The 24,406-nt window shown below is 36.3% G+C and overlaps 1 protein-coding gene across 2 annotated transcripts in view; it reads right to left on the bottom strand.

Moving 5' to 3' along the window:
• The window catches only part of LOC111155025 (protein phosphatase 2 regulatory subunit B''alpha), a 154,524-nt gene that overhangs the window by 5,043 nt on the left and 125,075 nt on the right, over nucleotides 1-24,406 (bottom strand). For both annotated transcript variants that reach the window (XM_022515038.1, XM_022515039.1), the window contains exons 10-12: nucleotides 23,025-23,200; nucleotides 22,184-22,302; nucleotides 20,297-20,403 (exon numbers count right to left, since the gene is read on the bottom strand). In XM_022515038.1, the coding sequence (XP_022370746.1) occupies nucleotides 20,297-20,403; nucleotides 22,184-22,302; nucleotides 23,025-23,200 (402 nt within the window). The remainder of the gene's footprint in view (nucleotides 1-20,296; nucleotides 20,404-22,183; nucleotides 22,303-23,024; nucleotides 23,201-24,406) is intronic.

The following is a 24,406-nucleotide window of genomic DNA, read 5'->3' as shown; positions in this document are numbered from 1 at the left end:
TACCACTACCGAAGAGTACTATCTTCAAAATATGTAAGTGGGATTATATTACCTCGTTGTTTAACTCTTTTTCAATAGCTTCCCAAAGGCTGGCATGATCGGTCCCCTGTGAATCCTTCCAGCCATATCTTCCTCTGTTTCATGTTATATTTCAGCCATACTAGTCTTTTTAAAATGTCCTCAACACATTTTTTCCTGCCTTGGAGCCACTGCATATGTTTCTCCCTCTACCTAGAACATTTTTGCTCCCTGCTTTTTTCGTAACTATTACCCTTTCAGCCTTTAGGTTCTCAATACCTCAGGAATTTGCTCAGCACCCTAAATTGCAAGTCTTCTCTCCATTATTGGTTCACTCTGTTTGTTTCCTTCACAATTATGTAATTGTCTTTCCCACTTGACTATGAAGTGTCCCATTTTCCAACTCACTAATTTCCTTGGGCTATATAGTATAAATAAAAACTGATGTCCTAATGCTCTTTGTGAAATGATGTGTCAAGTTGTCAGGAAGGCTGGAGTAAAATGGTGAGGGTGCAGAAGTTTTCTTGAAGTCACTGAAGTCAGAATGGTAAGAGCCTAAACTTTATCCTGTTCTCTAGGAATTCCTGAGGAAGAGTGTTAACAGATTCCTTCTAAATGACCACTTCTAGGTTTACTTATAGGTAACTGGGATTCCTCTGGGCACAAATGATTATTTTATTAAGTATTCTGTTAACTAAACTGGCTATTTTTGAATGAGTAGCAGGGTCAGAGGATTGAAGCAGAACTCCTAGGGTTCACAAATAGTTTTCTAGAAAGCCTAGGTATACCTAAGTATACCTAGGTAATATCTAAGTATTAACATGGTAGTGTTAGTCTAAGGTATTTTTGCTAGCAATAGGTTGCCTTTAGAAACTTGTTTCTCAAAGTAGTTTTTCCCTCTTAGATGAGCAATTTCTGGGCAAAAGTATTACGGCTGGTTCTGCAGATTTCCTGAATAAACAGAAATAATGACTGGCATGTATATGGTCTGAAAAAGGATTTATGTGGTTTCAGGGTGTTGTCTGGGAATGTGGTTTGATTCCATTTTGGGGATTCTACTTGCAGGGGTAAAGGGATATAGTATTTGATTTGGGGTTTGTCTAAGGAAATATAAGACATATCTTGGCCATAAGCATGAATTAAATGTTAAATAGTTCCTTAATTTGGAGTCTATAATGCTTTAGAAATAGGAGAGGATGAGTCTTACCTTTATACTTTTAAATCTTAACTCACTTAGGTAAAATGGATTAACAAACACCTTTAGAAGTTGGATATTTGCTTCAGTGCATTTCCTTGTTGACCTCATTCAGAAACTAGAAAATCTTTTGTTTCAACTCTTGTTAAACTTTCTTATATGTACCATCCACTTTTTTTTTTTTTTTAAGATTTTATTTATTTGACAGACACAGCGAGAGAGGGAACACAAGCAGGGGGAGTGGGAGAGGGAGAAGCAGACTTCCCGCTGAGCAGGGAGCCCAATGTAGGGCTCGCTCCCAGGACCCTAGGATCATGACCTGAGCCAAAGGCAGAAGCTTAACCGACTGAGTCACCCAGGCGCCCCGTACCATCCACTTTCTTGCCTCAGACTTCATTTTTGATCTCCTGCAGTTCCCTAGGGTCATGAGCCATCAGTTGTTTATTCTTATTTAGTTTGCATGTAGATAATATAAAAATTTGAGTTAAATACATTCTAATTATATGAACTTGAAAGGAGGGTTAGGGTTTCACTCATTTTCATTACTAACCACAGTGCCTGGCATTGAGTAAGTACCAATGAATCTTTATTGAAATAAATTAAAATTGGGCTTTGTCTTGTTATGTTGAATCCAGGAAAAATGAAAACATATATTAAATTCAGGTCTGTATAAAGGTGCCGTTTACTGAGCACTATAAAACATGATTCAGAACTATTCTACTTGTAAGACTGTAACTCATGCTTTAGAATATTAATTACTGTCATCCCTTTGCTTCTCACGCCCCAATATATATTCACATTACCTCCCCTTTCCCTCATTATTCCTGCTCCTCTGTTACATTCTTCCACCTTGATGAGGATAGTCAGGCACCACACAACCCCTTACTCCACACTACTGCATTCCTAGAAGATGATCTGGTGGGTTTGGGGCTGGCCTTCTTTAACTACAGCACCTTACTCTCCAGTGCTGATGGAAATAAGTATGTAACTCTTACAAAGAGTAATTCATGTAAGTTTATATTTAATATAAAGGAAAAAGCTACTTTTAAAAACATTCAGGGGTAAACAGTTCTAAATTTTTTAAATGTCCAATAATAGAGAAATGGATGTGAGCTATTGCTTGAGAGAACACTTCTGAAGCATTAAAAGTCATGTTTTTGGGGCGCCTGGGTGGCTCAGTGGGTTAAGCCGCTGCCTTCAGCTCAGGTCATGATCTCAGAGTCCTGGGATCGAGCCCTGCATCGGGCTCTCTGCTCTCTAAGGGGAGCCTGCTTCTTCCTCTCTCTCTGCCTGCCTCTCTGCCTGCTTGTGATCTCTCTGTCAAATAAATAAATAAAATCTTAAAAAAAAAAAAAAAGTCATGTTTTTGAACACTCTAGTAACATTAAGCATCAAAAAGAAATACACTTAAAGTGTAAATAATGGTTATCTCTGGATGACTGAACCAAGTGAGTTGAGTCTCTTTATATTTTCCAATTTTTCTGCAGCAAGCCTCTGTTTCTCTACTAATCAGATAAAGACTCTCAGAATAAAAAAAGGAAATTGTTTTAATCTAGGTTAATCAAATGTAAAGCTATTGGTAAAATACCAGAATATCCTGTAAGAAATATTTTTAAGATAATGTAAAGTTTTTTTTTTAAAGATTTTATTCATTTATTTGAAAGAACATGAGAGGAGGTAGGGTCAGAGGGAGAAGCAGACTCCTGTTGAGCAGGGAGACCCATGTGGGGCTTGATTCCGGGACTCCAGGATCATGACCTGAGCCAAAGGCAGCCACTTAACCAACTGAGCTACCCAGGCACCCCGTTAATGTAAAATATTCTTAACTAAAAAAGTAAATGGATATATGTCACATTGGCAGAAAGGTTTGATTATTGTAGGTCTCAGTTTCCTAAGGTAGCAACATGGAGGACTCTTTAGCCTGCTTTATGTAATTTTCTTATTGCAGAGATCATAAGAATGTTAATTATAAATAAATTTAGCATTCTAACCTGCTATCTTCATATAGGAGGCAGATGAATTGGTTTATGTACCTGGTACCCTATCTGGTTTCACCCAGGACCATTCATTACCTTGAATTTATACAAATGATGTTGTATGCTGTGATTATGTTGTGTGCTAGATGTGATAATTCACAGTGTTTACAGCCTCAACGTTTGCAGTCTTTCTCACTCATATCTGGAGTTATTGCTCGGTTATTCTTTTTTTTTTAAAATATTTTATTTATTTATTTGACAGACAAATCACAAGGAGGCAGAGAGGCAGGCAGAGAGAGAGAGAGTGGGGGGGAAGCAGGCTCCCTGCTGAGCAGAGAGCCCGATGTGGGGCTCGATCTCAGGGCCCTGAGATCATGACCTGAGCCGAAGGCAGAGGCATTAACCCACTGAGCCACCCAGGCGCCCCCTTGCTCAGTTATTCTTGAAGGCTTAAGTACTAGCCTTGAATTTGGCAGTACAGCTACCTGACACAAAGGCTACCTATGTTTGTTAGATGGTAAAGTAGATGGAGAATTTCAAGCTGTTTTTGGAGGGTCAAGTTGTCTGGATTCCTGAAGTTATCCTTGTAGTGAGGTGGCTGCTGGGACTATTGCCTTCTATGCCAGTAAACATTTGCTAAGGATCTCCTACATTCCTAACATTTGCCAGGTGTTACAATTAAAAGATGAATAAAACAGTGGTCTTTGGTGGTACCTGAGTGGCTCAATCAGTTAAGCAGGTGACTCTTGATCTCAGATCAGGTCTTGATCTCAGGGTCATAAGTTCAAGACCTGTGTTGGGCTTCAGGCTGGGCATGGAGCCTACTTAAAAAAAAAAAAGGAAAAAAAAAAAAGCAAAAAAAGCAAAACAACAACAACAAAAAAAAACAAAACAAAAAAACCAAAACCAAACCAAAAAACCATCCAAACAAAAAGCCAGTGATTTTTGCCCTGAGAAGCCCAGGTTCTCGTGGAAATACAAACAGCTCCCATTTTTTCCAGCATTTATATGCCAGACATTGTTGGATACATTATATACAATTCTCTGTATAGTTTTGTTGTTTATGCAACATATTTACTATGTGCCGAATGTGAGCCATGTACTATGCCCTGGGAATGAAGGGAACAAGGTAGGTAGTGGAATAGTAATATTACAGCTGATTAAATTCTAGTTCAGAGAGGTTATCTAATGTGGCCAAGATCACAGTAGTGGTAGTAGTAATAGCCAGTGTTTATTGATTCCATAGGTACTGTCCCTAAGGGCAAAGTATAAAGATACTATACACATTGTCTTAATTCTTAAAACAGCTCAGTGTGGCAGGTGCTATCCTCATGGTGTAGGTAATGCTAAGGCTTGGATGCCTGGGACTACAGCTAGTTACATGACAGAGCAAAGATTTGAAATTATTAGGTTCATCTAACTCCAAATTCCATGCTTTTATTTTGCATCTCTTCCCATACAAGGAGTAGTCATGATAGTAATAGCTACTATTTATCAGGTATCCACTATGTGCCAGGTGTTTAGATATATTATCTTAGATTGTCACAACCACCTTAGGAACGTAGTTGCTGGAGTCTTCTGAAACTGAGCCTCAGGAGTCAGATAACCTGCCCAGCTGGTGAGTGGTGGGTAGAACCAGATCTGTCTGTCTCCTTCCTAAGCCTCGGCTCTTTCCATAGTAGCAGTTCTTCCGTTTCTAATATTTGAGTCTTGTAAGTTTTGTCTGACAGACTCACCCTGGTGTATCTGTAATTCCTCTTGAGATGAAGCCCTAGGCGGTGTAACCTTGGGATTCTGGGTCTAGCCCTGCTTTTGAATAATCAGTCAGCTATTAACAACTGTAAACCGGTCTTCCTTTTCCTTTGACATTCTAGTTCTCACTCTATAGGCTGTTGTGAGCCTTCTCTCCCCTCAGGACCTCATCACTCACATGTGCTCTATGGAGGTCTTATCTTATCTCCTACAACATGAGAAGAGGAGTGTCTAGCAGAAGCCTCTCATATATACTGCTCGAATTTCATTACAGCTGGTCTCTGCATCTCCTCTCATGACCCCTCCCCTTTTAATTTGTCTGTATCCCTTTGCCTCTCCTCTCTTTCTTCCAGGCACACTGCTGCCTTCTCCAAGGACCACAACTGGAAAAAACTGTTTATTCTATTTAGCTGCCATCAGTTGTTCTTTTTAGACTAACAAACTTGTTTATCCTGCTGTTTTCTCCTTCCTTTTTAGCAAGTTACAAAACAATATGCAGTATAAATTCCATTTTTGTAAAACGTTATCTATTTGCGTTGAAATGTCTGGAAGGGAAGACAGGCTGCCTGTCTCTGGATGGTGAATTTTAGATGCAGTTTTTTGTTCATTATATTTTCTATCTCTTCTGTGAATACATACCATCTATGTATTACCTATTTAGACATATTACCTATGTAAACAGGGAGAAAACATTTTTCCTATTGAAGAATTACATGCTTATTTTATGAACCTTACAAACTACAGACCAGTATAAAAAAACCAATTATTTGCAATCCCAGAGTTAACAGTTTATAGCCTTATATTTTAGCTTGTATATCACAGATACACACATTTGTAATAATGAAATATTACAATTTTCTAACCCCCTCTTATGTTTTTGTGTAAACACAAAATTTAAGTGTTTGCAAAATGTAACATATTGATACCATGACTTATTGAACCATTCTATTACTATACATTTTTGTTACTCTGAATTTTTTAATTTTAGAATGACCAGTGACCAATGCCAATTGTTTGGATAGAACAATTCTATCCAGACTTCTGATTATTTACAAACTGGAATTGTGAGTCAAAGGGTGTAAATTCAGGTTGTTGCTACATACTGTCAAATTACATTCCAGGGAGTTTCGGCCAATTTGTTTCAACCATCAATATCTGAAAGTGTTTGTCTTATTGCATAGTGAGTCTTGATTGAGTTGTTATCGCAGTGTGCTTCCTCTATGAGAAGCAGTTAAGATGGAATACTACTCAGCCATCAAAAAATGAAATCTTGCCATTTGCAATGATGTGAATGGAACTAGACTGTATTATGCTAAGTGAAATAAGTCAGTCAAAGACAATTACCATATGATCTTGCTGATATGTGGAATTTAAGAACCAAAACAGGATCATAGAGGAAGAGAGGAAAAATTAAAATAAGATGAAACCAGAGAAGGAGACAAACCATAAGAGACTCTCAAACATAGAAAACAAACAGGGTTGCTGGAGGGGAGAAGGGTGAGGGGATGGGTAAAGGGTAACTGGGCGATGGACATTAAGGAGGGCATGTGATGTACTGAGCACTGGGTATTATATAAGACTGATGAATCACTGACCTCTACCTCTGAAACCAATAATACTTTATATGTTAATTGAATTAAAATAAATTAAAAAATAAAGCAAAAAAAATTGTGTGTGTGTGTGGGGGGGTTTGTTTCTCTTAAACAGAAAGAAGCAAATCAAATATTTCCGAGGATTTTTCTAGTGGATTCCGGAAGGCTAGATTTACACACCTTTTAAAGAGGCCCCACGAATGGTTCAGTTTGCCATATCAATGTCACAGGGAAGTGATAATTCATGTCCTTAGATTTAAACATTGATTTTAAGTTTTTTAAAATTTAAACATTGATTTTAAACCCTCTGAACACTGAAAAAAAAAGCAGGTAAGATATTTTATTTTATTTGCTTCTGTTTTCCCTGCTTAGTCAGGGATCCAATATCCAATAATGCTTAGTATACAGTAGTAATACACACATTTATTGAATTAATATTATCTTTAACAAATTATATTTTAAAAATAGCTGTCAATTTCATAAGCTAGAAACTTTCTGACTCTTGCATTTTTTACACGTTTTACTGAAATATAATTTACATATAATTCATTGATCTTAAGTGTTCAGTGTGTTTTAGTAAATTTTTACAATTGTGCAGCTAACACCCCAATCTAATTTTATAACATTATTTCATCCCTCTATTTGCCCCTCCTCTCCTTTGTGCCTGTTTGTAGTCACTCTCATTCCTGGAACTAGGCAACCACTGATTTGCTTTCTGGCTCTACAGTTTTGCCTTTTCTAGAAATTTCTTACAAATGAAATCATATAATACGTAGTCTTTAGTGTTTGGCTTCTTTCACACAGAGTGATACTTTTGAGAGACTCATCTATGTTGTTGCATGTATTAGTTCTTTTACTTACTGAGGTATAACTGACGTACAATGAATTGCTCATACATGAAAATTTGATTTTTTGTATGTACCCGTAAAAGCATTTTAACATTCGAGATCATGAAAATATCAATTCCCCTGCTTCCCAACCAAAGTCTACTTATGCCCCTATATAATCACTGCTCCTCTCCCCAGGTAACCACTAATCTGTGGACATGACAGATTAATTTGCATTTTCTAGAATTTTAAATAAATGGAATCAAGTGGGTTATACTCTGTCTAGCTTCTTTCACTTAGTTTATTTTGCGATCCATCCATACTGTGTTTATCAATAGTTCATTCCTCTTTTATTGCTAAGTATCATTCCATCTTATGGATATACTGTATTTTATCAATTCACCAGTGTGAATTTTGGGTAACTATGAAAAATGCTGCTATAAACATTCATGTACAAGTCTTTGGGTGAACATTTCTCTTGGGCCAGTTCCTAGAAGTGGAACTGCTGATTCATATGATGAATGCATGTTTACATGTTAACAGGTGGCCAAACTCTTCTAAAGAGGCTATATAAATTTACATCCCCATCAGTTCAATGTATGAGGTTCCAGCTTCTCCACATCATTGTCAACTAGTGGTTTTAGTTGGTCTAGTGGCTGTCTGGTAGGTCTCACTGTGGTTTTGGCTTTCTCCTAATGTCTAACAATCTTCTCATCTTTTCATGTAACATCTTTTCTATAACTATTTGCTATTTGAGTCTCTAATTTAGTTGTGTTTATTTAGATCCTTTGTCTGTTTAAAGGTTAGGTTATTGGTTTTTTATTATTGAGTGGTAAGAATTCTTTACATATTTTGGATATAAGCCCTTTATCAAGCTGTTTGGGAATATTTTCTCTCAAACTTTTCATTTACTTAATAGTGCTTTTTGAAGAGCAATAGTTTTTAATTCTGAAGGAAGCCCAATTTATTTTTTTAATTGCTCTTGCCTAACTCAAGGTCACAGTGATTTTCTCCTATTTTATTCTAGAAGCTTTAGAGTTTGTGCTCTCACACTTAGGTCTTTTATCCATTTTGAGTTATTTTTGTATATGGTATGTGGTATGGATTGGGGGTCTTTTTTTTGGGTACATGGATACCCAATGATTTCAACATCATTTATTCTGCACTGGTTGAAACTCAATTGGCCGTCCATATTAGGGTCTATTTCTAGAGTGTTTAACTGATGTATTTTTATACATGCCAATGCTACAATATCTCAATTATTTGGTTTATAGGAAATTTTGAAATCAGGCAGCCCAAGTCCTTCAATTTTGTTCCTTTAAAAAAAAGTTTGGCTATTCTAGGTACTTTGCATTTCTACATAAATTTTAGGATCAGTCTGCCAATTACAACAAAAGCCTGCAGGGATTTTAGTAGGGAATTTGTTAAATCTGCACATTTGGTGGAACTGACATTTTAACAGTACTTAACTTTCTAATCCAATTTAGGTCAGCATTATTTTTGCAGTTTGCAGTGTGCAAGTATTATAGTTCTTTGGTTATATTTAATTCCTAAATATTTTGTTCCTTTTGATGCTAATGTGAAGAGAATTATTCTTTTTATTTGAATTTCCCTACTGGACTGTTCACTGCTAGTATATGGAAATACAACTAATTTTTGTATATTGAACTTGTATTCTGAGATCTTGCTAACTACTAGCTCATTAGTTCTGGTAGCTTTGTGATAGAATCTGCTTCAAGTCTTTTATTTGAAGTATTTTCTGCTTCAAGGTTACATAATCTACAAATAGTTTTACTACTTCCTTTACAATCTGAATACTTTCAGTCTTTTCCTTATCTTACTGCAAAACATAGGACCCTTAGTTACAATGTTGAGTTGAAATGAATAGAAACATCTCTACTTTGTTCTTGATCTCCGGGGAAAGGCATTCAATTTTTCACTGTAAGTATGTTAACTGTAGATGCCTTTTATCTAGTTAAGGGGCCCAGGGAATGCCTGGGTGGCTCAGTGGGTTACGCCTCTGCCTTTGGCTCAGGTCACGATCTCAGGGTCCTGGGATCGAGCCCCACATTGGACTCTCTGCTCAGCAGGGAGCCTGCTTCCCCACCCCCCGCCTACTTGTGATCTCTGAGTCAAATAAATAAAATCTTTTTTTTTTTAAGGGGGGGTGCCCAGGGTAAAAGATGGCAGAGAGTAGGGGACCCTTTTTCAACCAGTCCCCTGAACTGAGCTGGATGTCTACCAGAGCATTCTGAATACCCACAAAATCAGCCTGAGATGTAAGAAGATCGATCTGGATCTCTACATACAGAGTTTGGTCTCAAGGGGTTTGGATACAGTCACTTCTGCTCTCTCAGAAGAGATGGGGAAAGCTCCCAGGGGAAGCTGCCAGAAAGCAAACCCCCCCCTCCCCCACCAAAACCGGTTTTCTCTGAATCCGTCCCCCCCCCACAACAGGGGGCAGGACAACTCTGCCCAAACAGGATTGCTTGAGCAACATCGCAGCAGGCCCCTCCCCCAGAAGACAGGCCTGAAGAACAAGAGGCCGACAACCCTAAGGTCCCTATAAAACAGCTGCATCTTCCTGGTCAATAATTTGGACTCTGCACAATCCCTCAACCGCCCCTCAACAGAATGACTAAGAGGAGGAATGCTCAACAAAGGAAAGATTCAGAGATTGCAGACTCTGCCACGGAACTAATGGATATGGATATAACCAAGATGGCAGAAATTGACTTTAGAATAACAATTATCAAGGCGATATCTACACTTGAGAAAAGTATTGACAATATAGAATCTCTAAGAGCAGAAATGAGATCTAATCAGGCCGAACTTAAAAATGCTATGAATGCATTGCAGTCTAAGATATGCTGACTGCCAGGGTATACAAGGCAGAAAAACGAATTAGTGAGATACAGGATAAGAAGGAAACTGAGACAGCATGGGAAAAGCAAATTAAAACCCAAGGAATCAAACTGAGAGAGATTAGTGACAGAATGAAATGTTCCGATATCAGAAGTACTGGGATGCTGGGGGGAGGGGCGGTGGAGAGAGAGAGACAGAGGTCTAGAAGATATATTTGAGCAAATCATAACCGAGAACTTCCATAATCTGGGGAAGGAAACAAACGTTTGTGTCCAAGAGGCAGAGAAGACCCCTCCCAAGATCAATGAGAACAGACCAACACCACAACATATCTGGTTAAGGAAGTTCCCCTCTATCCTTACATGCGTGAGAATTATTGTGAATGGATGTTGGAATTTGTCAAATGCTTTTGTGTCCATGATGACTTTTTTTTGGTCATTTATTAATATGGTGTATTAAATTAATAGATTTTTGGATGTCAGCCAGCCAGCATTCTGTTCCTAGGATAAGCCCCATATCTTTCTTATATGTTGTTGGATTTGATGTGCTAATATTTTGTAATAATTTTTATATTGATGCTCTTGAGGGATATTGGTTTGTAGTTTTCATTTCTTCTGTATCTTTGTCTGGCTTTGGTATCAGGGTAGTATTGTCTTTATAAAGCAAGTTTGGGGGGCACCTGGGTGGCTCAGTGGGTTAAGCCTCTGCCTTTGGCTCAGGTCATGATCTCAGGCTCCTGGGATCGAGCTCCACATCAGGCTTTCTGCTCAGGGGGAGCCTGCTTCCCTTCCTCTCTCTCTGCCTGCCTCTCTGACTACTTCTGATCTCTCTCTCTCTCTGTCAAATAAATAAGATCTTTCAAGAGAGAAAAAAAAAAGTTTGGAAGTATTCCCTTGTTATTTTCTGAAAGTATTTGTGAAAGATGGTTATTATTTTTTCCCCCTTAATTATTTCACAGAATTTATCAGTGAAACCATCTGGACCAATTCATTATCCTTACTTATAGTCTATTCTGATTTTCCATTTCTTCTTGAATCAGTTTTGGTACTTTGAGTCTTGTTAGGATTTTGTCCCATTTCATCTAAGGTGTGAAATTTATTGGGATAAAGTTGTTCATAATATTTCTTTATAATTAAATTCTGTAGTGTCTATAGTGATGCCTCCTCCACTCCTGATTTTCTTTTTTTCTTGATCCAGATATTTATCTTTAAAAGAATCTTTACAAAGAGCCAACTTTAGGTTTCATGAATTCTTTCATATTGTTTTCCTATTTTGTATTTCATTGATTTCTACTCAATTTTTTTTATAATTTTTAAATTTTTTAATAAGCATATAATGTATTATTAGCCCCAGGGGTACAGGTCTGTGAATCGCCAGGTTTACGGACTTCACAGCACTCATCATAACACATACCCTCCCCAATGTCTATAACCCTACCACCCTCTCCCCCCCGCCCCCCGCCGGCAACCCTCAGTTTGTTTTGTGAGATTAAGAGTCTCTTATGGTTTGTCTCCCTCCAGATCCCATCTTGTTTCATTTATTCTTTTCCTACCCCCCAAACCCCCCACATTGCATCTCCACTTCCTCATATCAGGGAGATCATATTTCTTTCTCCGACTGACTTATTTCGCTCAGCATAATACCCTCTAGTTCCATCCACGTAATCGCAAATGACAAGATATCATTTCTTTAGATGGCTGCATAGTATTCCACTGTATATACATACCACCTCTTCTCTATCCATTCATCTGTTGATGGACATCTAGGTTCTTTCTATAGTTTGGCTATTGTGGACATTGCTGCTATAAACATTCGGGTGCACGTGCCCCTTCAGATCACTACGTTTGTATCTTTAGGGTAAATACCCAGTAGTGCAATTGCTGGGTTGTAGGGTAGCTCTATTCTACTCATTTTTATTAATTCTACATTTCTACTTATTTTGGGTCTGGTTTGCTCTTTTTCTATCTTCTTAAGGTAGAAACTTGTATTATTGATATTAGACCTTTCTGAGGCTTCCTCTAAACACTCCTTTAATTGCACCTCATTCATTTTTGTATGTTCTTTTATTTTCATTCATTTCAAAATGATTATAAGGTTCCTGTGGTTTCTTCTTTGACCCCTGTGTCTTTAGAAGTATTATTTAATTTCCAAATATGGGATTCCCAGATTACTGTTAGTGACTCATTACTTTAATTCTATTCTGGTCAGACAACACACTTTATTTACTGTAATCCATTTGAATTTATGGGATCTTATTTTGTTCACTAATCATATGGTCTTAGAGAAGTTTCATGTGCACTTGAAAAAAATGCGTATTTTACTGTTGTTTTTTGGAGGGATTTCTATATATTGATTAGATAAAACATACTCTGTTGTTCAAGCCTTTTGTATCCTTATTGTCTCTAATTCTCTCAGTTACTGAAAGAGGACTGTTGAAATCTCCAACTGTCATTGTTGAATTGTCTGGCATTTTTTGTTTCATATATTTTGGGGGCTCTGTTAAATGCTTAAATACACTTAAAATTGTTATCATTGGCTGTTAACTATTTGCATCTATATATATGCAAACCATAACTATTTGCATTTTAACTATGGGTGAAGTGGGAATTTTCATGTTTATTTCCTGGGTGAAATTTCTGTCTTTTGACTGTTTTAGAAATGGTCATTATTCACATTCTTATTATTGATTTTAAAGAATCTGATTTATAAAAGAACACTGCTGGTCACATAATGCAGTCCAATTTGTTTGCCTTTTGGTTGCGATACAGAATTTGTCACTTTTTAAATGTACTCAAACCCATAGGTGATTTCCTTATAAATTTCTTCCATTTCTTTTAAGCTTTTAAAGTCTATTTATTTACATGCAGACATCAGTTTAATATGTACTTTTTTCACTCACCAAAGAGACACATTTTACTGTTTTTTTTCTTGACACATTTAAGATACTATCTTTATCATATACATAACCCTGTCTCTCACCACATCTTTATTTCCCAAACTCACTGCTATTCCTGTATATTTACTGTTCTATGTGAATTTTAGAATTAGCTTATCAAGTTCCATGACATATTCTGGGGGATTACATAAAATTAATAAATTAGTCTTAACATGGCAAATAGTCTTTGTATCTTTTGGTGAGTTTTGTGTCTTCTTCATATATATTTTCCACCTTTTTTTTTTATATCAATGAATGGGATTTTTCCCTATTATAGTTTTAGCTGTTTATTTTTGGGGTGTGGGGTTAGTAATCTTTATCATTAACAAGTTACACTTCTTAAGTTTGCTTAGTTTTAAGATTCTTTTTTTCCAAACCCAAAAATGTATTAAATTTATCATATGCCTTCAAAAGAATCAGTTTATATACATATATTTTTTTCCATCTTCAATCTGTTAATGACAGACTTTACAAAGTTAAACCACTGAAGCAATCTTGGATAAAACCCACTTACTTATGATGTATTCTTCTATATATTGGTAGTTTTGACAAGTTACTTAACCTTCTGTGGTTCAGTTTTCCTATCTGTAAAATGGGGATAACAGCATCTACAAAAAAGGGTTTTTGTGAGCACCCAGTGAATTAAAATATTTAGAAGAGAGCTTGGCACAGAGTATGTTTGTGTGTGTGTGTGTGTGTGTGTGTGTGTGTGTGTGTTTATAAATTAATAGATTTATTTTTGTTTAAATAAAATGGTTTAATTTCTTCCTTCTATGTATTTGGGTCTATTTTGTCATCCTTTCTCATGCATTTTGAGAGGATAGCCAATCAATTTATTTTATTTATTATTTTTTTAAAAGATTTTATTTATTTATTTGACAGAGAGAGATCACAGTAGACAGAGAGGCAGGCAGAGAGAGAGAGAGAGAGAGAGGCAGGCTCCCTCCTGAGCAGAGAGCCCGATGCGGGACTCGATCCCAGGACCCTGGGATCATGACCTGAGCCGAAGGCAGTGGCTTAACCCACTGAGCCACCCAGGCGCCCCAATCAATTTATTTTAGTCTATGGGTTATAAATTTCTCCTTGTTCAGATCCCATAGGTTTTAATAAATATAATGCATAGTTCTAGAAAGATTATAATTTGTATTTTGACTTCTGCTTTAGTTTAACACTTATTTTGAAGTTTATTAAGAATGTTTTTTAGCTTAATTTTTAACTTTCCAGGTATGTGCATTTTAGTTTTTAGTTAATTTTAGTTTATATTTTAAGTTGTTGCAATTTCCTTCATGCCTTAATGCATAGGCACTTCTATGATGGTTCCATGTGTATTTGTTGGGTATCAGGTATACTTTTGAGTACCTCTATGAAAGCCTACTTTTTTTTTTTTTTTTTTGCCTGTTTGATTTGTTGGTTTTTACATGGCTGTGGATGACAATTTTTCCTTGCATTTTTTCCCCATTTATTATTTTTTAAATTATTTTTATTAACATATAATGTATTATTTGCCATAATGTATTATTTGCCCCAGGAGTATAGGTCTGTGAATCATCAGGGTTACACATTTCACATCACTCAGCATAGCACACACCCTCCCCAATGTCCATAATTTCCTTGTATTTCTATCAGATTTATATATTGCATAAAGTTCATAACCTATTTTCATGGCCAACTGTTGGAAAGAAAAATCTCTTTTAAAGCATTGAATTCAGGACACCTGGGTGGCTCAGTCGGTTAAGCGTCTGCCTTTGGCTCTGGTCATGATCCCAGGGTCCTGGGATTGAGTCCCATATCAGGCTCCTTGCTCAGCAGGGAGCCTGCTTCTTCCTCCGCCTGCCACTCCCCCCCTGCTCATGCTCTCTGACAAATAAATAAAATCCTTTAAAAAAAAAGCTTTGAATTTTGCTTGTCTCATTAATATTCCATATCTGATTAAACCCTGTTACTATTCATTTCACGTTTACCTCTGTGTTAGGGATGAATCTGAATAGTAGTATACAGTTCACTTTTTAATCCAATGTGAATTTTGTGTTTGGTACTATATTTGGACTTATTCTGGCCATTTATTTTGTACTGTCTTTATCTTTTTGTCGTTTCTTTCTTACTATAGTAGATATCTGTTGTTCTTTATTTGCATAGCATTCCCCTTTTTATGGCCATATTTTCTAATTTCCCTTTGGAAAACATATGGTTTGGATGGACCTGAATCTTGTACAAGTCTAGTACTAAGCCTCATTCCTTCAGGAACTAGACCCAAACTAAGCCAGTTAGAGAGACACAAATCCTAGGCTTTTGACTGAACTTAGGGGAAAGGGATTTTCTCATTTGAACTTGAGGCTATCAGGTGATCATCTTGGTGTCACATATGAAAAACTTGCTAAGAGTGAAAAGATGAAACCATTATGTAAGAGATGAAATAAAGTCTGAGTCTCTAAAGTCAGTACTACCCTGGACTTTACAGTTCTGTAAGCCAATATTTCCTTTTTTTCTCTTTCTTTCTTTCTTTTTCTTTTCTTTTCTTTTCTTTTCTTTTCTTTTCTTTTCTTTCTTTCTCTCTCTCTCTCTCTCTCTCTCTCTCTCTCTCTTTTTTTGCTAATTCCAAGTTGAGGTTAGGTCACTTGCCACCAAAAGAATGCTGATTAACACTTACGTCTTTTAGTCGATTGAGTTTTCTTTACTAATTTTTTCCACTTAATTGTCTTTTTCTAAAAATTGATTAGAAGGTTTTCCGTTTCATTTTTACTCTTAGTGATTGACCTTACATTTTTAACACACATACTTTAACTCTAGTCATTGTTAGAGAAATATAAATTATCGGTATCAGTATTCTTCACTCTAATAAAGATTCATAGTATATCACCCTGACTTCCTTTCACTCTTAACAGTATATCTGTGAACAATATTTATTTGGTTCTAAGAATACATTTTCCTAATTTTGTTGCTCATGATTACTTCTTACATTCCACTTGTTTTCTCTACACTCCATTTACCTTCTTGTTGAAGAATATTCCTTAATACTTCTTTTAGAGATAGTCTGTGGATGGTAAACTTTTTGCACAACTGCATGTCTGAAAATGTATTTATTGGGCCATCACATATAAATAGGGATAGAATTCTAGATTCAAAGCTTTTTTTTTTTTGCAGTATTTGAATGATGTTGTTCCATTTCTTTTTCCATTCACTTTGTGGATAATCTGTTTTTTGTCTCTGGTAGATTTTTAGTTCTTCCTTTTTTATGTTCTGAAATTTCACTCTAGTACAGGCAAACTACAGTCTGTGGAACAAATCTCTCTGTCCACCTTTTTTGGGTATAGCCCAGTGAACTAAGGTTTTGCTTTTTTAAAATTGAAAAAAAAATCAAAAGAAGAATACTTCATGACATGTGAAAATGACAGGAAGTTTATATCTCAGGGTGCATTAGTAAAATTTTATTGGCAAACAGCCACATTCATTTGCTTACATATTATCTAAGGCTACTGTCACACCACAATGCCAGAGCTAAACAGTTGTGACAGAACTGTGAAACCTAAAATACTCACTACCTGGTCAGAAAAATTTGCTGATTCCTGTGTATATTTATTTTTTTAAATGGCTAGAATTCTGGGAATTACCTGGCTTTTATTTCTACTGGTTTCTGCAAGGATTTCTTACTCCAGTATCATAATCAACTTCCCAAATCAAAACATTTTTAGCTGTGCCTTTTATTATTCAGCCCAGTGACTGTGTTTTCATAAAAAATTTTTTTCTTTTAATTACTGGTCAGTCTCATTTCAGGAATACAACATTCTCTTACCTCTCTAAAAATGGTAAATATAATGAACTTGAGGTCTTGTTGTGACTGCTATAGTGGGTTTCCTTCCAAGGGTGGAAGTTCTTCCATTTATTGAGTATTTTATTGATATTTGCAACTGTTTTTATTTGTCCACTTTTCTGTGTAGTTGGAAACAGACTTCTGCCTCTGTTTGTATTGGTTGTTTAGGAGGGGGCAATGTGAGGTTACTACTATTTTCAATGAGAATGAAAGGATGGATGGGCCATGCTGCTGGTGTGGATATTTTGGTGGTCTTGCTTTCTCTGCTCCAAGATCCCACTTTATCACTTTTTGTCTTTCCTTTAGGGATAGGAGAGATCTATAAAGGTTTGACCTACCTGGATGCTGCTTTTTCCGGTCTCCCTCTGCTCTTGGTTTCAGTCAAATTCAGGTATAGATCACCCTTGAGTGCTGTTTCTTTTATTTGTAGCAATTATCTTCTCTATCCTCCTGCATAGAACCTAAGTTCTGTTTACTCTTCAATCTGATCCCATCTGTTTACCTTCTTTCAGCCCACTGAAAATTTCTCTTCGTAAGTGGTACTCTGTATTTATTTTTAAATGGTGTGAGAGACTAAAACTATAGTATGCTTTCACATTGCCTCCTTAAATGAGAAGCTGGTCTGAACTGTAGTTACTATTTAGAAGTCCATTGTAGTTTTTGTTTGTAGCTTAATATTTATTTTATACATGGTCTTTGGACAAACCCACAAAGGTGTTTTATCTATTTTTCAGGGAATATTTTACTATGGCTGCAAATAATAGGCTCCAATTTCTTTTATTTTCTTTTTGAAGTTTTTGCTTCAAAAATCTGCTATCAGATGCATAGCTTTTTTTGAGTATTCATTCTTTTTTAATTCAACCTTTGTTGTCATTCCAAAATGGAATCTTTTAAATAAGTGAGTTTATTCCTTTTACGTTCAGTGATCTAAAAATACTTGCCTTAGTTCTGTCATCTTTATGCTTTGTGGTCTGTGTTTTTCTTTCATGTGTATGTTTTCTGATTGAATTAGAACACTTAGAGTCTGGCTTTGGTTTTTCAAGTGTTTAATTGGTATTCCTAAACCCTCAATTTGACTTACAGCTTTAAAGGATATCTATGGAGGTCCTGCTAACAAAATTTCCACACAAGTTTTCTTTCTCCTCTTTACCTCCCATTTTCAGTTAAGTTGTTACTTCTAGAATGTTTTACATATATTTCTTCCTCTTCTCTACATTCCAGTTTTATATTTTTTTTTCCCAGAATATTGTGTTCTAATCTCTATGCTTTCTACATTTGAATGGATTGAATACTATCATTTCTTTTCCATAGTGGTTGTTCCATTTCCGGGCTCTTTATCTGGGTTTGGTTTGTTCTTGGTTTTATGATTATGTCCTTTTTAAAGAAGAGCTCATGGGTGCTATAGTCCCTTTAGTTCTTACATGTTTGAAAGTACCATTTGTGTTTTCATGCTTGAATGTCATCTTGAGTTAGTACAAAATGTGGGGTTATATGGACACCTGGGTGGCTCAGTCAGTTACGCTTCTGCCTTTGGCTCAGGTCATGATCTTGGAGTCCTGGGATCAAGCCCCAGGTTTACCTCCCTGCTTGGCATGTGGTTTGCTTCTCCCTCTGTTGCTCCCCCTGCTTATTCTCTCTCTCTCTCAAATAAATACAATCTTTAAAAAATTTTTTGGGGGTTATAGAATGTCTTTCTCTGAGAAGGTTGTAAATGTTGTTTCATGGTCTTCCAGTATTCATTTTTACTATGGAGGTATCTGAGGCAAGAGTGATTCCCTGCCTCATCTGATGACTTGAAATTTTTAAAAATGGAAAAAAAAAAAAAACCTGAATTTTTATTTATCTTTGAATTCTGGGGAATAGATGGGGAAGGAATCATTATCAGAGTTTTCTGGATATGGTGTGCTTCTGACCTTTCAGATTACAAGTCTTGTTTTATTTTTAAAAAAGCTTTTTATTATTTTAGAATTTGCTCTGTTGTCTAATATATATAAGTTAGACCCCTGTTGTTTTCTTTACATATACCTAATTTCATTTAGGTTTAACTGTTACACAAAAAATTGTATGCATTTAATGAATACATCTTGCTCAGTTTGACATATGCATGTACCTGTGATAACCACAACTAAAGAACCAAACATACCCATCACCTCCAAAAATTTCCCTGTATTCTTGTGTGTATTTTGTAGGAAGACTTAACACGAGCTTTATCTTCTTAACATTTTGAAATGCGTAATACCACATTTTTAACTGTAGGTACAAAGCTGTACAGCAGATCTCTAGAACTTATTCATCTTGTGTAACAGAAACTTTATACAAGTGTGGAAAAGCTAGGTACCAAACAGTGAATGCAATATGCTAAATATTTATAAGGGAAAAAAGAAATGTAAGAATGTATATGTATATTTATTTATTTTTTTAAATATAGGCTCTCTAATGTGGGGCTTGAACTCATGACCCTGAGACTGACACCTAAGCTGAGATCAAGAGTTGAATGCTTAACTGACTGAGCCGTCAAGGGACCCCGTATTTGCTTTTTTATTTATACAAATGTATATGCATATATGTGTGTGTATGTGTGTGTATGAAATAGAGTGGGACAGAAAGTATCCTTCGAAGGGTACATAAGAAAAGGACCACAGTGATTGCTTCTGGGAAGGAAAACTGGGCAGCAAGAAACTTTACTATTTATCCTTTTGTTTCTTTGAATATTAAAACATATGAATGGATTACTTACTCAAATAATGTATTACATTAATAATAAGGATTTATTAGGAGCCTTAGAGGAACTGCTAAAGGAATCCCGAGAACAAGATGGAAAAAGCCAACAAATTATAAAGTTGCTGAAATGTACTACGCAGTGAAAGTCTTGGATAATTTCTTACTATGGTCCTTTATAGAATTATACCCTATTATAAATTCCATGTAGAACTAACTTCTAGTTTAGGGTTGAATGCATAAAACCATATATGGTAAATACTTGTTTCAAACATGATCATCTTTATTATTTGAAAAAACTTCAGTTGTTTTAGCCTCATCCTGTATTTATAGGGCTTGTAGTACAACTCCACAATGATCTTAGCTTCACTGAAAGTACTACTCCTTGAAAGGAAATGGGACATGTGAAGAGTTTTCAGGAAATTAGTGAAGAGGGGAAGAGACGACTGCTGGGAAAAATATTCTTTCAACTAAAGTTGGTTATAACCACTCATTTTTATCATATTCAAAAATAGGGATTACTAGTTTGATTTTTTAAGGTGGTTTTAATATTCCTGATATGGTTATCCCTGTTAAAAAAGTTCTACAAGACCCAGGGAGACTCACTCACCCTTCCTGGAACTGTGCTTGGGCAGATTCCTCTGCAACAAGGGTCTCATATTCCTCAGCTGCAAACCTGTCCCAGTCAGAAGGCTCAGGCCCCTCATTCTCAACATCCTGATTGCAAAGAGGACAGGAAACAAAAATAATCAAAGACAAAGAATTAGAGATAGATTTTCTTTACATATATACATCATTTGTGATGATCTACCTGAAAATGTTTCATCTTAACGTGTTAAAAGACGTGAATTAAAGTAACACTCCTAACGTGATTTCTGTGCCTCCAATCACAAAATTATAGTGAATTCTCAGCAGCTAATTCTTTAGGTCTAGATTCTTTTGCCTTATAATCAGAGACCTTTCCCGAGGCCCTTCTCCCTAGCACTTTGCACAGCAGCTATCTGGAGTGACTTGTGGTTTTTGCATATGCCTACCTGAAATACACCATCCCTTCCTCCGGCACATTTTTATTGCTTCTGTAAAAGCCAGCTCAGATACCATGTCATCTGTGCTATCTTCCTGGAAACAGCCCTTCTTCCCCAAATCATTTCTGTGCTAAACTGTATATGCTTGATTGCTACTTTTTGTTCTTTTTTACCTCTATTTGACCATATGTCTCTCCAACACACTGTCTGGAATTTATTGAGCACTTTCTGAGTAAAAATGTTCTTTGCAGATCAGAACAAATCTTGATATACTGTCACATCTTATAAAGTAAAATTTATAACACAAATAGAAGAAATGAAGGGGGAAAAGGCTATACATTTTCTTTTCCTTCTACAATATGGACATTATCTTGGATTACATATTCCAGGTAAAATGTTTTTCTATGATTAAAATTAGCACTGCCTTCAGATGTAAGGTTAATTATGCCTAGAAGAATGCAAATACCTAAATATTGACCATACTATGTGTTATGATATTTAATCCACTTTAAGAACACCTACCTACCACATCCTCTTAACATCTTTGAAGCTGGCACACATCTTAGATTTACAATGGCAATTTTGTTTGTTTAAAAGTATATAAGATAATGGGCACCTTTGAGTCAATGAAACATAATTCTGTCTTTAAGCTAGTGATAATGTGCCTTGATATGCTCCAAGATAAGGTGCAGTTTTTGTTTTTAGAGGCAATCTTTGTATTCTTACTGCTACTTAGGTAAACATGTAGAAGAAAAAGAAAAGACGGTGCAAGTTTCCTGCAGTTGTACTCCTATAGGACCAGTGGAAACAGTCCTTTTCTATCAACATCATTTTTACTTTTTAAACAAGGGAATAGAAGGGAAGTGTTGATATTCTGCCCCCAACTCCTTTCTGGACCCAGACCATATGATGTTCAGGGTTTTTTGAAGGTCCCTAGACTTTTGTGTATGGGGAAGGGTACTCATCTCTATTCAGGTATAAAATGACTTCACAGTGATAGTCATGCACAACAATCATTAACATTTGAAAAAATGTTATATTATCTGAGGGTTGTCTATCATGGAGAATGTCTAGTTTTCATTATGATGGGGAAAGTTGTTTACCATGTCATCCTGGAAATGAATGGTACAGTTAACCCCAATATGCTTTCTAATACAGATATGCCTACTGATACAGGGTTTAAAAAATGGAAGGACAAATTTTTTTCAAAACTTTTTTAAGTAGTTTCTAAAATATATATAAGAACACAGACCATACAATTCACAATGATAGGCATATGAAGGTTACCTAAATCTGAATATTAGCTGTGGGGAAGAGATGTGCTTTAGGTCCATTTTTCTCTTTTCAGTATGTGATGAAATGTTTTAAATGTTACTTCTAAAAATACAAGACTCCTATAGGTAGAGATCATTTTTATCTGTAGCACACAACCCCTGATACTGCAGCCCTCATATAGAAGTTAAAACCAGTACCTTCTGGACCGCAAAGGGATCTCTCTGTTCATGGTCTAAGTACTTCTCCAGATTAAAGAAAGTGTCATAAAAGATGTGTGCCATTCTGCATCTCTTCAGATCTCGTAGCGTTATTTTCCCTATGTAAAAATAAATTACTAAATTTCAAGAAATGTTTTTTGGCAAATGAAAAAATCTTTTACTGAAGTTTAAAAGTATATGTATATGCTAATTTTATTATACAAGAACCCATTTTTTTGAGGTAAAACTGACATAAAATTCACCATTTTAACCATTTTAGTGTGTAATTCCGTGGCTTTTAGTACATCCACAATGTTGTGAAACCATCACTACTATTGAGCTCCATAATATTTCTTCACCTCAAAAGGAAACTCATCAAGCCGACCTTCCACAGCTCCTCTTATCCTGAGCTCTGGGCAATCAGTAATCGGCTTTCTGTTTCTGTGGACAACTTTTTTTTTTTTAAAGATATACTTATTTATTTGAGAGTGCAGTGGGCCAGGGCACAGGGAGGAGAGAGAGAATCTCAAACAGACTCCCCTCTGAGCATGAAGCCCCAGGTGGGGCTTGATCTGACCTTGAGATCATGACCTGAGCTGAAATCAAGAGCTGAATGCTTAACTGACTGAGGTACCAAGGCACCCCTCTATGGAAAAACTGCTTAAGTAGGATTTGCCCTCAGTTGTTGGTTCCACACTAAAAAGAGAAATTTAAATATTTCTGTACTGGGGAAGTCAGTATGGAAGACTCTGGAAGTTAAATAATTTAGGACAATCCAGGATTAAATGCCCCACTCTGTTACATAGGTGAAAAGTGCAAGTGGCCTTTTACTCAATCTTACCATCAATGGCTGGCTTCACCAGGTCAAGCATCTGACACAGCAAATCATGGAATGGCAATGGCTCAATGCCCATGGCTTCCATCCGTTCGCACTGCTCCTCATAGAAGTACTCTAACTCGTACATGGAGAGAATACCATCCCCATCCACATCCATGCAGCGGAACCAATACTCAATGCTAGGACATAAAGACACTGGTTATTTTATTTTTTTATCTTTATATTTTCAGATAAGATGCCTATATTACTCCTTCCTTACATTTCAGTTTTAAGAACTGTATATTAATTTCACACTATGAAAGATGAAATTCTAGCTCTTTTACCTCTCATTCCACTTTACCTACATGCCCTTCTGGACCTCTTAAAATACCCAACATTCAGAGTTTATAACTTTTTTTTCTTTTCTCTCCTATTTGCTTAGATTTCTGTCTACATGTTACTGTTCAATGCCCACATCTGCCAGTTCTCTACAACCATAATCAGTCTCATCAGGGTTCTACCAACTAGATTTTCTTGATGAAGTCTTTCTTGCTTCCTTCCAACTTACTCTAACCTGGACTGTTTGCCCTCTAGGCTGGGTTCACAGTTTCATCCCAGGGATTCCTTTCACCTTTCTCCCATTTCTTGTATTTCATACTTTCCTCATTCTTGATTGACTTCCTTGTTTGGTGTAACACACCTTTCAGTAGCTTCCTGAAAAAAGGAGCATGGCAGGTAATGTTTTTTGAGATCTTGGATAATTGAAAATATCTTTTATCTACCTCCTAACTTGGTTGATATTTTGGCTAGTTATAGGATTAAACCTCAGTGGTACTTTTCCTTCAGAATTTTAAAGGCAATGATACACTGTCTTCTATCTATCCACTGTTTTTGAAAAGTCTAAAGCCATGCTGATATCTGATCCTTTGACTACAATAACCTTTTTTTTTCCCCTAAAGCCTATAGACATTTCTCTGGGTTCTTTGTGTTCTGAAATATCATGATGAAGTATCCTGGTTTGGGTCTAATTTATCTATTTTATTGGGCTTTCTGAGAGCCCTGTCCCTTAGTTCTTGGAAATCTTAAATTATTTTATTTCTTCCCTGCTTCTTTTTACCCTTATCCATTCTTTTTCTGGAACTCTTGTTATTCACATCTATATGATCAAATATGGTAGCCACTATCCACATAACTCTAGTTCAATTTTTTTTTTAAGATTTTATTTATTTGAGAGAGAACAAGAATGACAGCATGAGCAGGGGGAGGGAGAGGGAGAAGCAGACTTGGGGCTTGATCCCAGGATCCTTGGATTATGACCTGAGCTGAAGGCATATGCTTAACCAACTGAGCCACCCAGGCACCCTGACTGGTCCAATTTGAGGTATCTTTAAGGGCAAATACACAAT

The sequence above is a fragment of the Enhydra lutris genome, unplaced genomic scaffold (assembly GCF_002288905.1).
Source record: "Enhydra lutris kenyoni isolate GAN:26980312 unplaced genomic scaffold, ASM228890v2 scaffoldscaffold39, whole genome shotgun sequence".
NCBI lineage: Eukaryota > Metazoa > Chordata > Mammalia > Carnivora > Mustelidae > Enhydra > Enhydra lutris.
The sequence above is the reverse complement of the archived record's forward strand: the minus strand, read 5'-3'. Positions and strand labels throughout refer to the sequence as shown.